Below are 14,380 nucleotides of genomic sequence, written 5' to 3' on the forward strand. Positions count from 1 at the left end.
TAATATCCGGTCTACTAACACATAAGTAAAGCAAGGAACCTATCATAGACCGGTATGCTTTTTTATCAACGGACTTACCTCCTTTGTTGAGGTCGGTGTGTCCGTCAGTTCCCATTGGAGTCTTTGCGGGCTTGGAGTCCTTCATCCCAAACCGCTTGATCAAATCTTGCGTGTACTTCGTTTGGGAGATGAAAGTGCCATCCTTGAGTTGCTTCACTTGGAACCTAAGGAAGTAGTTCAACTCGCCCATCATCGACATTTCAAACTTTTGAGTCATCACCTTGCTAAACTCTTCACAAGATTTTTGGTTAGTAGAACCAAATATTATGTCATCGACATAAATTTGGCACACAAATAAGTCACCATTGCAAGTCTTAGTGAATAAAGTTGGATCGACTTTCCCAACCTTGAAAGCATTAGCAATTAAAAAGTATCTAAGGCATTCATACCATGCTCTTGGGGCTTGCTTAAGTCCATAGAGCGCCTTAGAGAGCTTACACACGTGGTCGGGGTACCGTTCATCCTCAAATTTAGGGGGTTGCTCTACGTACACCTCCTCCTTGATTGGTTCGTTGAGGAAAGCGCTCTTCACATCCATTTGGAACAACCTGAAAGAATGATGAGCGGCATAGGCTAACAAAATGCGAATAGACTCTAGCCTGGCCACAGGAGCGAAAGTCTCCTCAAAGTCCAAACCTGCGACTTGGGCATAACCTTTTGCCACAAGTCTAGCCTTGTTCCTTGTCACCACTCCGTGCTCGTCTTGTTTGTTGCGGAACACCCACTTGGTTCCCACAACATTTTGCTTGGGACGAGGCACCAGTGTCCAAACTTCATTTCTTTTGAAGTTGTTGAGCTCCTCCTGCATGGCCAACACCCAGTCCGGATCTAGCAAGGCCTCTTCTACCCTGAAAGGCTCAATAGAAGAGACAAAAGAGTAATGCTCACAAAAATTAACCAATCTAGAGTGAGTAGTTACTCCCTTGCTAATATCACCCAATATCTGGTCGATGGGATGATTCCTTTGAATCGTCGCTCGAACTTGAGTTGGAGGGGCATGTTGTGCTTCTTCCTCTATAACATGATCATCTTGTGCTCCCCCTTGATCACACGATTCTTCTTGATGAACCTGTTCATCGTCTTGAGTTGGAGGGTGCACCATTGTTGAGGAAGAAGGTTGATCTTGCTCTTGGTGTTCCTGTGGTCGCACATCTCCAATCGCCATGGTGCGAATTGCGTCCGTTGGAACATCATATTCATCTACATCATTAGGATCAACTTGCTCTCTTGGAGAGCCATTAGTCTCATCAAATACAACGTCGCTAGAGACTTCAACCAAACCCGATGATTTGTTGAAGACTCTATATGCCTTTGTATTTGAGTCATAACCTAACAAAAACCCTTCTACAGCTTTGGGTGCAAACTTAGAATTTCTACCTTTCTTCACTAGAATATAACATTTGCTCCCAAAAACATGAAAGTATGACACATTGGGTTTGTTACCGGTTAGTAGCTCATATGAAGTCTTCTTGAGGAGGCGATGAAGGTAGACCCGGTTTATGGCGTGGCAAGCCGTGTTCACGGCTTTCGACCAAAACCTCTCGGGCGTCTTGAACTCTCCAAGCATCGTCCTCGCCATGTCAATGAGCGTCATGTTCCTCCTCTCTACCACACCATTTTGCTGTGGTGTGTAGGGAGCGGAGAACTCGTGCTTGATTCCTTCCTCCTCAAGGTACTCCTCCACTTGAAGGTTCTTGAATTCGGACCCGTTGTCGCTCCTTATCTTCTTCACCTTGAGCTCAAATTCATTTTGAGCTCTCCTTAGGAAGCGCTTGAGGGTCCCTTGGGTTTCAGATTTATCATGTAAAAATAATACCCAAGTGAAGCGAGAAAAATCATCAACAATTACTAAACCATACTTACTTCCCCCGATGCTAAGGTAGGCGACGGGTCCGAAGAGGTCCATATGTAGCAGCTCCAGGGGTCTTGATGTGGTCATCACGTTCTTGCTGTGATGAGCATTTCCCACTTGTTTACCTGCTTGACAAGCTGCACAAGGTCTATCTTTTTCGAAAGTCACATTTGTTAGACCTAACACATGTTCTCCCTTTAGAAGTTTGTGAAGGTTCTTCATCCCCACATGAGCTAAACAGCGATGCCACAGCCAACCCATGCTAGTCTTAGCAATTAAGCATGCATCTAGACCGGCCTCCTCTTTTGCAAAATCAACTAAATAAAGTTTGCCGTCTAGTACACCCTTAAAAGCTAATAAACCATCACTTCTTCTAAAGACAGACACATCTACATTTGTGAATAAGCAATTATAACCCATATTACAAAGTTGACTAATGGACAACAAGTTATACCCGAGCGACTCAACTAAAAACACATTAGAAATGGAGTGCTCGGATGAAATAGCAATCTTTCCTAGTCCTTTAACCTTGCCTTGATTCCCGTCACCGAATATGATTGAATCTTGGGAATCTTTGTTCTTGACGTAGGAGGTGAACATCTTCTTCTCCCCCGTCATGTGGTTTGTGCATCCGCTGTCCATAATCCAGCTTGAGCCCCCGGATGCATAAACCTGCAAGGCAATTTAGGCTTGGGTCTTAGGTACCCAACTCTTGTTGGGTCCTACAAGGTTAGTGACAATAGCCTTAGGGATCCAAATGCAAGTTTTATCTCCCTTGCATTTTGCCCCTAATTTCCTAGCAACCACTTTCTTATTCTTTCTACAAATTGCAAAGGACACATTGCAAGCATGATAAATTGTAGAAGGTTCATTACTTGCTTTCCTAGGTACATGAACAACATTTCTCCTAGGCAAATGATGCACAATGGAAGAACTAGAAGCAGGCATAGCATATGAATCATAAGAATAATTCCTATAAGCATTTCTAGAGAATTTTCTATCACTATAAATGAAAGCATGATTCTTTTGAACACTATTAGCCATAGGGGCCTTCCCTTTCTCCTTGGCAGAGATGGGAGCCTTATGACTTGTTACGCTCTTGGCTTCCCTCTTAAAGCCAAGCCCATCCTTAATTGAGGGGTGTCTACCAACAGTGTAGGCATCCCTTGCAAATTTTAGTTTATCAAATTCATTTTTGCTAGTCTTAAGTTGGGCATTAAGACTAGCCACTTCACCATTTAGTTTTGCAATAAACGTAAGGTGCTCAACACATGCATCATCATTAAAGTCCTTACACCTATTGCAAATCACTACATGTTCTACACAATAACTAGATTTATTTGCTACTTCTAGCTTAGCATTTAAATCATCATTAACACTTTTTAAACTAGAAATAGTCTCATGGCAAGAAGATAATTCACAAGAAAGAATTTCATTCCTTTTAACTTCTAAAGCAAGAGATTTTTGGACATCTACAAATTTATCATGCTCTTCATACAAAAGATCCTCTTGCTTTTCTAGCAATCTATTCTTGTCATTCAAGGCATCAATTAATTCATTGATTTTATCAATTTTAGTTCTATCTAAACCTTTGAATAAACTTGCATAGTCTATTTCATCATCGCTAGATTCATCATCACTTGAAGAAGCATATGTAACAGTATTCCTAGTGCATACCTTCTTTTCCTTTGCCATGAGGCAGGTATGATGCTCGTTGGGGAAGAGGGATGATTTGTTGAAGGCCGAGGCGACAAGTCCTTCGTCGTCGGATGAAGAGCAATCCGAGTCCCACTCTTTGCCAAGGTGTGCCTCGCCCTTCGCTTTCTTGTAAGTCTTCTTCTTTTCCCTCTTCTTTTCTTGATCCTGGTCACTATCATTATCAGGACAGTTAGCAATAAAGTGACCAACCTTACCACACTTGAAGCAGGAGCGCTTTCCCTTCGTCTTGCTCTTGTTGGGATGCTCCTTGCGACCTTTGAGCGTCGTCTTGAAGTGCTTGATGATGAGAGCCATTTCATCTTCATTTAGCCCGGCCGCCTCAACTTGCGCCACCTTGCTAGGTAGCGCCTCCCTGCTACTTGTTGCTTTTAGAGCAATGGTTTGAGGCTCGTGGATTGGGCCATTCAATGCATCATCAACATATCTTGCCTCCTTGATCATCATCCGCCCGCTTACAAACTTTTCGAGTATTTCCTCGGGCGTCATTTTGATGTACCTAGGATTCTCACGAATAGAGTTTACAAGATGAGGATCAAGGACAGTGAAGGACCTTAGCATAAGCCGGACGACGTCATGGTCCGTCCATCTCGTGCTTCCATAGCTCCTTATCTTGTTGACCAGGGTCTTGAGCCTATTATATGTTTGAGTTGGCTCCTCTCCCCTCATCATTGCGAACCTTCCTAGTTCGCCTTCCACCAACTCCATCTTGGTGAGCATGGTGGCGTCGTTCCCCTCATGCGAGATCTTGAGGGTGTCCAAGATTTGCTTGGCATTATCCAAGCCGCTCACCTTATTGTATTCTTCCCTGCACAAGGATGCTAAAAGAACAGTAGTAGCTTGTGCATTTTTATGGATTTGTTCATTGATAAACATGGAGTTATCTGAACTATCAAATTGCATTCCATTTTCTACTATCTCCCATATACTTGGATGGAGAGAGAACAAGTGGCTACGCATTTTGTGACTCCAAAATCCGTAGTCCTCTCCATCAAAATGTGGGGGTTTACCAAGTGGAATGGAAAGCAAATGAGCATTGGAATTATGCGGAATACGAGAATAATCAAAAGAAAAGTTCGAGTTAACCGTTTCCTTTTTCTCCTCGTATTCGTCGTCCTTTTGAGAAGAGGAAGATTCGTCGCTGTCGTAGTAGACAACCTTCCTGATGCGCCTCTTCTTATTTCCGTCTTTCTTCTTTTAACTCGAGCCAAAGTCATTGACTTTGTCGTCCCTTGGCTCGTTGAAGATGGACTCCTTCTCATTGTCGTTGACCACCATCCCCTTTCCCTTAGGATCCATCTCTTCGGGCGATTAGTCCCTGTCTTGAAGAGAATGGCTCTGATACCAATTGAGAGCACCTAGAGGGGGGGTGAATAGGTGATCCTGTAAAAGCTTGAAACTTAAAGCCACAAACTTGATTAAGTGTTAGCACAATGAAATCAAGTGGCTAAGGAGAGCTCTTGTGAACCACAATTGACACAGTGAGAACAAGCACAAGAGACACAGAGATTAATCCCGTGGTTCGGCCAAGTACAATACTTGCCTAGTCCACGTTATGGCGTCCCAATGGACGAGAGTTGCACTCAACTCCTTTCAAGTGATCCAATGATCAACTTGAATACCACGGTGTTCCTTTTACTTTACTCTTTCCCGATTGCGAGGAATCTCCACAACTTGGAGCCTCTCGCCCTTACAATGAGATGATCACAAAGAAGCACAGATGTAAGAGTGGGAAGAGCAACACACACAAGCCTCAAAGCACGAGCACAAACACACACACAAGTCACAACTTGAGCTCTAAGATAACACACGGAGTTCTCAACTCAAGAGGAGCTCAAATTGCTATCACAACAAATCAAATGCGCTAGAGAGATGTCTTGTTGCTAAGAGATGATCAAAGAATGCTTAGTGTACTCCTTCATGCGCCTAGGGGTCCCTTTTATAGCCCCAAGGCAGCTAGGAGCCGTTGAGAGCAATCCAGGAAGGCAATTCTTGCCTTCTGTCGACTGGTGCACCGGACAGTCCGGTGCAGATTTCTTTCCTATTCTGGCGCAGCCGACTGTTGACGATTTGGAGTCGTTGGCGCACCGGACAGTCCGGTGTCCCCCTTCTGACCGTTGGCTCGGCCACGCGTCACGCGCGGATTGCGCGGCCGACCGTTGGCTCACCGGACAGTACGGTGCACCACCGGACAGTCCGGTGATTTTTAGCCGTACGCCGCCGTCGAGTTCCCGAGAGCGGCCAGTTGAGCAGCGCCAGCCTGGCGCACCGGACAGTCCGGTGCACCCAGACTGAGCAGAGTCTTGGCTGCTCGAGCCAAGTCTTTTCCTTTTGTCTTTTCTCTGATTATAGCACTTAGACAAATATGTTAGTACACAAAAACCAATGTACTAAGTCTAGAATCATACCTTTGTATTGATTTGCACTTTGTCCACCCTTTGGCATAGATTAACACATACCTATTTGTGTTGGACACTTAATCACCAAAATACTTAGAATGGCCCAAGGGCACATTTCCCTTTCAGTACTAAACTGAATTTATCTATCACCAATGAGGTACAAGGTTACGACAAGCAAATCGTGTATATGACTGTGTAAAATATTGTTTTAGATGCTCTCTAATGGCTCCCTCCCACCCTCCCCCTCGTCGCGTATTCCGTGTGCGGACTCACCGATAGAGCTCCATCGACTGTCCCTCCTCCCTCCGTTGGGGTGAGAGAAACAAAAAAACTATGAATAGGAAACTAGAACCTTTCCCTCTTCACTAATTAGTACTTTTAATTGCAAAATTAATCTGTTACAAGTTTGCCTAACTGATAATAATGTGTATTATGGTATTACAAATATTATAATATTTTTTTAAACTCCAACAACTGATGTATACAAGCCAAATAGATCAGTTAAAAAGTAAAGGAGAGATGAATAGGGAGAATAGTTGGAGATTAGGTGAAATAGGGGAAGAATGGTTGAGGGGAAGGTACTTAATTATGAATAGAAAGTACGAATGAGGGTTTAAGAGGGGGGAATGGTTGGACAGAGTCTTACACTGTAAATTACATGTTTATATATTAAAGTTTAAAATGAAAGATGGGGATGTATAAGCTGTTAGAGATAGCATAAGAAGTATGTAAAAATATTTGTCGATGTTCGTGAAGAACATATCTCTGGTTATTGTCATGACACTTTCAAAAATCTCGATGAAATCATTGTAGGCTCAACAATTTGGAAGATGTGGCGGCTACGATGTTCCGAATAACTTCCTTGGTCATCGATGAGAGGAGGCCACTGAGCAGTTGTCAGTCCTGATTGTATCAGTGCTCGTACACTAGATTGGGTACTTGTAGTGTTGAAGTGTAGCCAACAAATCGACCATACCTATAAAACTGAAACCCATGGGTCATGATTATAGGGACCCAAACCAATAACCATTCTATCTATATAACATACCAGCCCCTCAAACCTCACCTTACTCCCAAACAAATCATTATCCGTGTGATTGGTTGCTGCGTAATGTTAGCATGGCATGTATGTAAGGAGACAGGCTTCTCGTCCCCAGGCTAGATTCATGCATTGTCTTTTGTTTGGTTGTTTGCATGAGTGAATTCAGACAAGATATAACTAGTATTTCGTTGCTTGCACTGAAACATGTAATAGAGAAGGGTACAATAAATTAATCTCTAAATTTTATATAGCACGAGTAATCTGAATTTGTTCAAAAAATCTCACGAACACAAATATGAAACCGGTTTGTTGATTAAATCTATTAATTAAAAAATATAATGAAAAACAACTTAAAAAAGGTTTCATATTTCGTGCCCATGCATGCCGCCGCTATCTGCATGCATCCTGCATGGCTGGATACGGCGCCTCGTGAGCATCTCCACGGAGCATAGCCGATCGGCTATTTTTGCATCGGTTGAGACTGTATGCGTCGAATAGACAATTATGACATGTTTTAAGGCTCCGCGTGTGCAGCTGCACACGTCCACACGCGAACCAAACAACCGGTATATGTTAACACGCGCCAAACCGATGAACCTACATATAATCTAGGCTAACCCTGACGACAGATACAGAGGCTATAATGGTGTCGTCCGACTCTGGTCTACTATTAGACTAGGTTTTATAAGGCTTGTGTACAAGATTAATTGACAATCATATTTTAGGCTACCAATAAGATCCTGCTTTATGTACGAGACGTATATGTCTAGGCATATGACGCTTCACAACACAAAGTGGCTAATCGTCATCGTTAGCGCTTGTTCAGGTCTACCTCAATCCATATGAATTGAAATTGATTGAAGGGCTTTTAATCACTACTAAGTCAAAATATTTTTTAATTTTTATTTCAATTCCTCCTATATATATGGATTTAAAATAACCGAACAAGACTTGAACACTGATCTGGAACTCTAAAATCCAGAGATTCTGCCGAACTTTGAATCCCTCGATCTCCCAAACCTTTTGAGATTTTGACCCTAGCCCGCAATGCAATGTTCGTGCTCGTACATGAAATCGGGAGATACAAGGGGATGATTGGATGAACAAAATTGTGTCGGTGAGCCAAATGAAGCTCTGCTCTGGCTGTGCAAGCACGGACACGTCGCCCGCCCGATTTTGGTTCGGCTTTTTTATGAGATTTTCTAAAAAGTTAGTTGTAGAGAAAAAATTGACTGTGGACAAAAGCTTTCTAAGAAGAATTTGAGTGTTTGGATAGGGTTATGTGGAGAGAAGCTGGTGGTTAGAATCTGAATATTTGGATACGCAGATTATAAGATTGTAGATTTTTAGTGAAAAATGAAAACAGGCAAAGACACAATAATTAAAACCTGATTAAAAATTATACATGATTTTTCTATTACAATATAACTATTGATCGGTTCAGATAACTAACCATGCCACTAAGCATTAGCTTTTTTTCGGCATGGATGTAAATGGCCCGTTATCTATCTAATATAACGCTCGTAATTAAAGGCTAAAGTGTTGATGATTACTGATCGTCCTAGTACAGTTAGTGCGTAATATAATCGATGTGGGTTGAGATAAAGAGATAGACAGACGTAGTACGAAGCAGATGAGACCAGGATTCACGAGACTTCTCACGGACGTGGGTGCTGAGCTGCTTCTCCGCCGTCGTTGAAAACCTGCTTCTCAGAAAATCGGCAGTGGCTAGAATCACCTCAGAATCTAGAGGTTTGGACACCAAAACCCGCTTATGGCGGCCAGAATCGGCTGAAAAGTCGAACCAAACACGGCCACGTCAATCAGAAATTCTCCGACGTTCCCTTCTTCTCGTTCAATGGAGGTAACGACATACGCATCGCTGCCAGTCCATCCACGCCATCACACTCAAATCGATCACCAGCAAGCTGTAACCGTTGTCTCCTCCCCCTGCCGACCACCTTGTTCGACCATCTGGGCCAGGTCAGAGGTTTGAAGCCTTCGAGAAGTCCGGACGCCTGCACTGCTGAACGACAGCAATGTGATGTCTGACTCTCTGACTACTGACCGTGTCAAGACAGTAGAAACCGCCACAGCACACGGTTTTGCAGCCGACTCCAAAGTGTTGGGGGCACGGACAGAGTAGACAAATCGGCTCTGTTTGGAACGTAAAGAACCCCACACGTTCTGAAAATCTGAACAAGGCCTTAGCGTCAGTTTAATTAAGCAGCAGCTAACAGAGTTGCTAGTACTAGCACGACGAACGACAACTGTAAACATGCCTTCGCAGAGAAATAATGAAGAACGACTAATGTTACGAACATGTACATCGCCGCACAATGTGCACCCAAGATCTGAAAATAACCACAGAGAACGACCGCGCTGGCAGGTTAGGGAGAGATGCTATGGAAGTCGTCATCCTCCGTGTCGGCCTTCGCCTTCAGCTCCGCGCTCCGGACGATGACCTCGATCCTCGCCACCACCTCGGCCATCCGAGGCCGCCGGTCCGGCCGGTCGTCGGTGCATTCCACGGCGAGCTGCAGCAGCCGCACCATCTCCTCCTCCACGCGCTCCTCGACCGCGATGCTGGCGTCGAACACCTCGGCCGTCCACTCCTCCTGCACCACCGTGCGCACCCACAGCGGCAGCTCCACGCCGCCGGTGCTCCCGGGGACCGAGTTCACCGGCGGCTTCCCCGTCAGCGCCTCGAGGAGCAGCACGCCGAAGCTGTACGTGTCCGTCTCCTGCGACGCCCTGCGCGGGTCGGTGACCTCGGGGGCGCGGTACCCGGTGACGCGCTTCAGGGGCACGTGCGCGCCGACGAGCCGGAGGATGCCGTGGTCGGTCACGTAGGCGCCGTCGCGCGCGTCGGCGACGAGGACGTTGGACGACTTGATGTTGCCGTGGCACGAGCGGGGGCCGGCGCCGTGGATGAACGCGACGCCGCGCGCGGCCGCCAGCGCGATGCGCGCCCGCGCCTCGAAGTCCAGCCGCTCGGGGCTCCCGCCGTGGAGGAGGGAGCAGAGGCTGCCGCCGCCCACGAAGTCGTACACGATCAGCTTCTCCTCCCGGCTGTAGAAGTACGCGCGGACCGGCACCAGGTTCTCGTGCCGGAGCGCGCCCAGCGCGATCACCTTGTCCCGGAACTCCCGCTCCGGGATGGGCGCCGCCCTGAGCCGCTTCACGGCCACGGTGGTGGCGCCGCCCTCCAGCGTGGCGCGGTACGTCGTGCCCAGCCAGCCCTTCCCGATCACCTCGGCCGACGCGTGCAGAAGGGACTCCAGATCGTACGGCGCGTCCGGCGCCGCTCCCAAGAACACCAGCTTCTTGTCGCTGTTGCCTGCCGTGGCCTGCGAGGACCGCCTCGTCGCGTTCTTCATGTCCATGCTCGCCACGGTGACCGACACGGGAGACCCGTCCAGGTCGGCGTCGGCTGCCGTCTCCGCGGATTTTTCGGCCATTGTCCTCTGACACCGAAAGCAGAGGAACAAGATCACGGCGATCAGAACCAAGAACGCCACGGCAGCACCCGCAGCAATGCCGGCGATCGCACCAGTAGAGAGCTTTGCGCTGATGCTACCATTAGCAGCGGCCGGAACAGACGGCGGCGGCGGAGGGGTTGGGCACGGGGCTAGAGGGTTACCACAGAGCCCTGTCCCATCAAAGGCGCTGGCGGGCATACGGGCGAGCGACTTTGGAACAGGGCCGGTGAGGTTGTTTCTGGACACGTTGAAAAGCTGAAGCTTCGGGAGGTCAAGGTTGGACGGCAGCGTGCCATTCAGGCTGTTGTTCTCCAGGTACAGAGTAGCGAGCCTCTGGAGCCTGTTGAAGCCCGGCGAGACCCCGCCGGCGATGCGGTTGTTCGAGAGGTCGAGCCGCTGCAGGAGCCCGAGGTCGAAGAACCCCTCCGGTACCTGTCCATCCAGCTGGTTGCCTTGGAGGTACAGGTGCCGGAGCTCCGTGCAGCTCCCGATGTCGGCCGGGATGCCGCCGGACAGCGCGTTGAGGCGGAGGGATAGCGTCCGCAGCGCCGTGAGGTTCCCGATCGTCCCGAGCGGCACCGCGCCGACAAGGCTGGCCCCAGGGAGCTGCAGCGCGGTGACGCGCGAGGCGGCGGGGTCGCACCTGACGCCGCGCCACCCGCACGGCGACGCCGCGGCCGCGTCCCACGGGAGCCGCTGCCCCACCGCGTCCCGGAACGCGAGCAGCGCCGCCCGGTCCGCCGCGAGGTCCGGCGCCGCGCGCGGGGTGAGTGAGGCGCACCACAGCGCCGCCGCGAGGAGGACGTAGGCCGCCCGCCCGGGCGCCCACCGCATTGCCGGCACCGGCCGCGGCCGATGGGCCGGGTGGGGAGGATAGTGATCGGTGCAAGGGGGCAGCGCGCTGCGATAACAACGGCTACGTACGTCGTCTGCGCAGGAGCAGTGCGGAGAGTGCAACGACAGGAGGAATTCGTTAGTTAAGCCAGTGGCCCAGGGACCTGATATAAGCCCCCCGCCAGGATTGGCCTTGGCCGCGCCGCGACGATGGTGACAGGAACGCGGCGGTGGAAGCTAGCGGCCGGGGTTTTGCAGGAAGGAGACGATACGCGATCGCGCGTGATTACAATTCAGACGCTGATGTGTTACAGCTCGATCGAGAAACAGGAGATAGATGGTGGCTGCAGCTCGCAGTGCTAGCTGGTGTGGCGGAAACACGGCCGCGGCCGGGGCGCTTTCCATTTGGACGTCTTTGAGGATCCGGAGACGGCGTCTGCTGCACGAAGAGATGGAGAGAAAAAAATAAAAGGATACACAAGCTGTGACTAATAAACCCCATGGCCCGTCTTTCTCGTTCGTTAACTAGATTCCAACTGCGTGCATGATACGTCGGCTATGCCTTCCATATAGTATTGTATTCTACTCTATCTAAGATTACTATGTACGATGGACCGGACGTGCGCCGGCAAGAGTCAGCCGCCGCCGCCTGTAGCTCTACCTCGCGTGTCGCCCCACACTCCGGGCTGCTATCAGTTGCGACGACCAGGGCAGGCGGTTATCTGCGACGACATGTCCAAAACCCGATCCGGCGGGTACGGATATGATTTTGGCCCGTGGATACAATCATATCTAAGCTAAAGTGGGATCGGATACGGATTTGATTTTGGCCCGTGGATACAATCATATTTACTATTTGCATAACTCCTTTTGCGGTAGAGATAGCAACACATAGACAAAACCTAATTTGCACAATCTAGTTAAATTATTTGCATAGAATTTGTTCTAGGGATTTATTTGTGGCATGATTTAGAGATAGTTTTTAGAAGTCCTAATTCACCTCTCTCTTAGGCGTCACCATTTCCTGCAAGTGGTATCAGATCCCAGTTTAGCACATTTGAAACGTTTTAGCTTTATCGCTAATAGAGCTGACACTTTTTAAAGAAAGGGGATGGATACCCATAGCCCACCACATTTGATGCCACTAATTTCTCATATTATAGTGCTAGAATGGCTTGTTAACTAAAAGCGGTTGATCTAGGTGTTTGGAGAGTCACTCGTTGAGAGCACTAGAGCAGGGGTGAATAGGTGATCCGGCAAAAATTAACTCTAAACAACACAAACTTGGTTTATACAAATTGTTAATGAGAACTAAAACCAAGTTAGGATGAGAAGAGAGAAGAAGGACGAACTCTTCACTTGATTGCTCCTTTAAGATAAGTATTAAACTTAGGAGCAATATTGTAAGTCAGTAGAGAACCCAAGCAGACAGTAATCGCAATAAGTAAATGGACAAGAGACGCAACGTTTTTTACTCTGGTTCGGCCAATGCCTACTCCACGTTGTGGTGACCTCCTTTGGTCAAGGGTTACACTCAACCCCTCTCAGGTGATCCAAAGATCAAACTTGAGTGACACAATAGTCTTCCTTATATCAATATCCCTTTGTGAGGAATCTCCACAAATTGTAGTCTCTCACGCCTTACACAAATGTTTACAATCAAAACCAAAGTAAGGATGGGAGAAGAAACACACACAAGAACACAATGCAGCAACAACACAAACACATGTGAAAAGAGAGAGCGCACGAAACAAAACGACGGAGTTACAACTCAAGAACATGCCCAAATCTCTCTCTAACAAGTCAACGACATGATCACAAAGATTCAGAGTTGTAGTGTGCTTAAATGGTGCTTCGGTAATAGCTCCATGCGCCTAGGGGGTCCTTTTATAGCCCCAAGGGACCAAGGAGTCGTTTGATCTTCATTTAGAAAGCCCTGGTTGCCTTCTGTCTGTGAGTGCATCGAACTGTCCGATGCACACCAGACACTGCACAATAGTCAATTTCCTTCCTTATTCAGTTGAGCCAACTGTTGCCCGTCGTTGGTCGTTTAGCACATCGGACTGTCCGATGATCCCTGTCGACCGTTGTCGAGCTGACGTGGCTCGCCGTCCATCACGCGACGACCTTTGGCATGGGGGAAGAGCCATTGGCTGCCTAGCACACCAAACTGTCCAATGATTTTTAGCCAGCGAGCCCGACGCTTTTCCCGAGAACGGTCTTTTAAGCCGCTGACCAGCCTGGGCACCGGACTGCCTAGTGCACACCGGACTGTCCGGTGATGCCTCCAAAATACACTTTTCTTATATTTCTCAATTTGCCTTACAAACACCTGTGCTCATGCTCATATGTGGAGTTGTTAGTCCATAGTTATGTGTTGAGCATTTAATCACCAAAACAAATATCAATGGCCCAAGGGCACATTTCCCTTTCACTCGTGACGGGATGAAACCACCTAAGAATCCCGAGAAGCTCACTGTGAGTGACAAAAAAGAAATTCATTTGAATGCTAGAGCCAAAAATTGCTTGTATGAATCTCTTAGCATAGAAGACTTTAATCAAGTATTCACCTTGAAAATGCTAATGAGATTTGGCTTGAATTGCATGAGCTCTATGATGTCACATCAAATGTCCGTGAGAAAAAACATTGCCTACTCTTAAATGAATATAATTCTTTTCAAATGAAAGAAAAGAATTATATGTACTCTCATTTGAATTTGATTATCAATTAGCTCAATTATATTGGAATTAATAAGTTAGGTGATGCAAACATTGTAAGGAAGATCATCTCCTTACTGCCACAAAAGAAATATGGAGCATCATCACCATCCTTCACACTATGGAGGACTTGAGTCAAATGACCCTGGCCATTGTAATAGGGAAAACTGTGGCATTTGAAATATCATGGAAAATGGGTCAAGAATAGGATTCAAAGCCATATGACTTTGCATGTGATGAACACAAAAAATGAAAGGCGCGAAGAAGGCTCCAGGTT

General features: G+C 47.4%; 1 protein-coding gene across 1 annotated transcript; it reads right to left on the minus strand.

Moving 5' to 3' along the window:
- Positions 1-9,364: 9,364 nt before the first annotated feature.
- On the minus strand, positions 9,365-11,926 carry LOC100281079 (uncharacterized). The gene has a single exon (NM_001371984.1). It carries the CDS (start codon positions 11,383-11,385, stop codon positions 9,460-9,462), a length of 1,926 nt encoding a protein of 641 aa, NP_001358913.1. The 5' UTR covers positions 11,386-11,926; the 3' UTR covers positions 9,365-9,459.
- Positions 11,927-14,380: the final 2,454 nt, after the last annotated feature.

This window comes from Zea mays, chromosome 7, assembly GCF_902167145.1.
Source record: "Zea mays cultivar B73 chromosome 7, Zm-B73-REFERENCE-NAM-5.0, whole genome shotgun sequence".
Lineage (NCBI taxonomy): Eukaryota > Viridiplantae > Streptophyta > Magnoliopsida > Poales > Poaceae > Zea > Zea mays.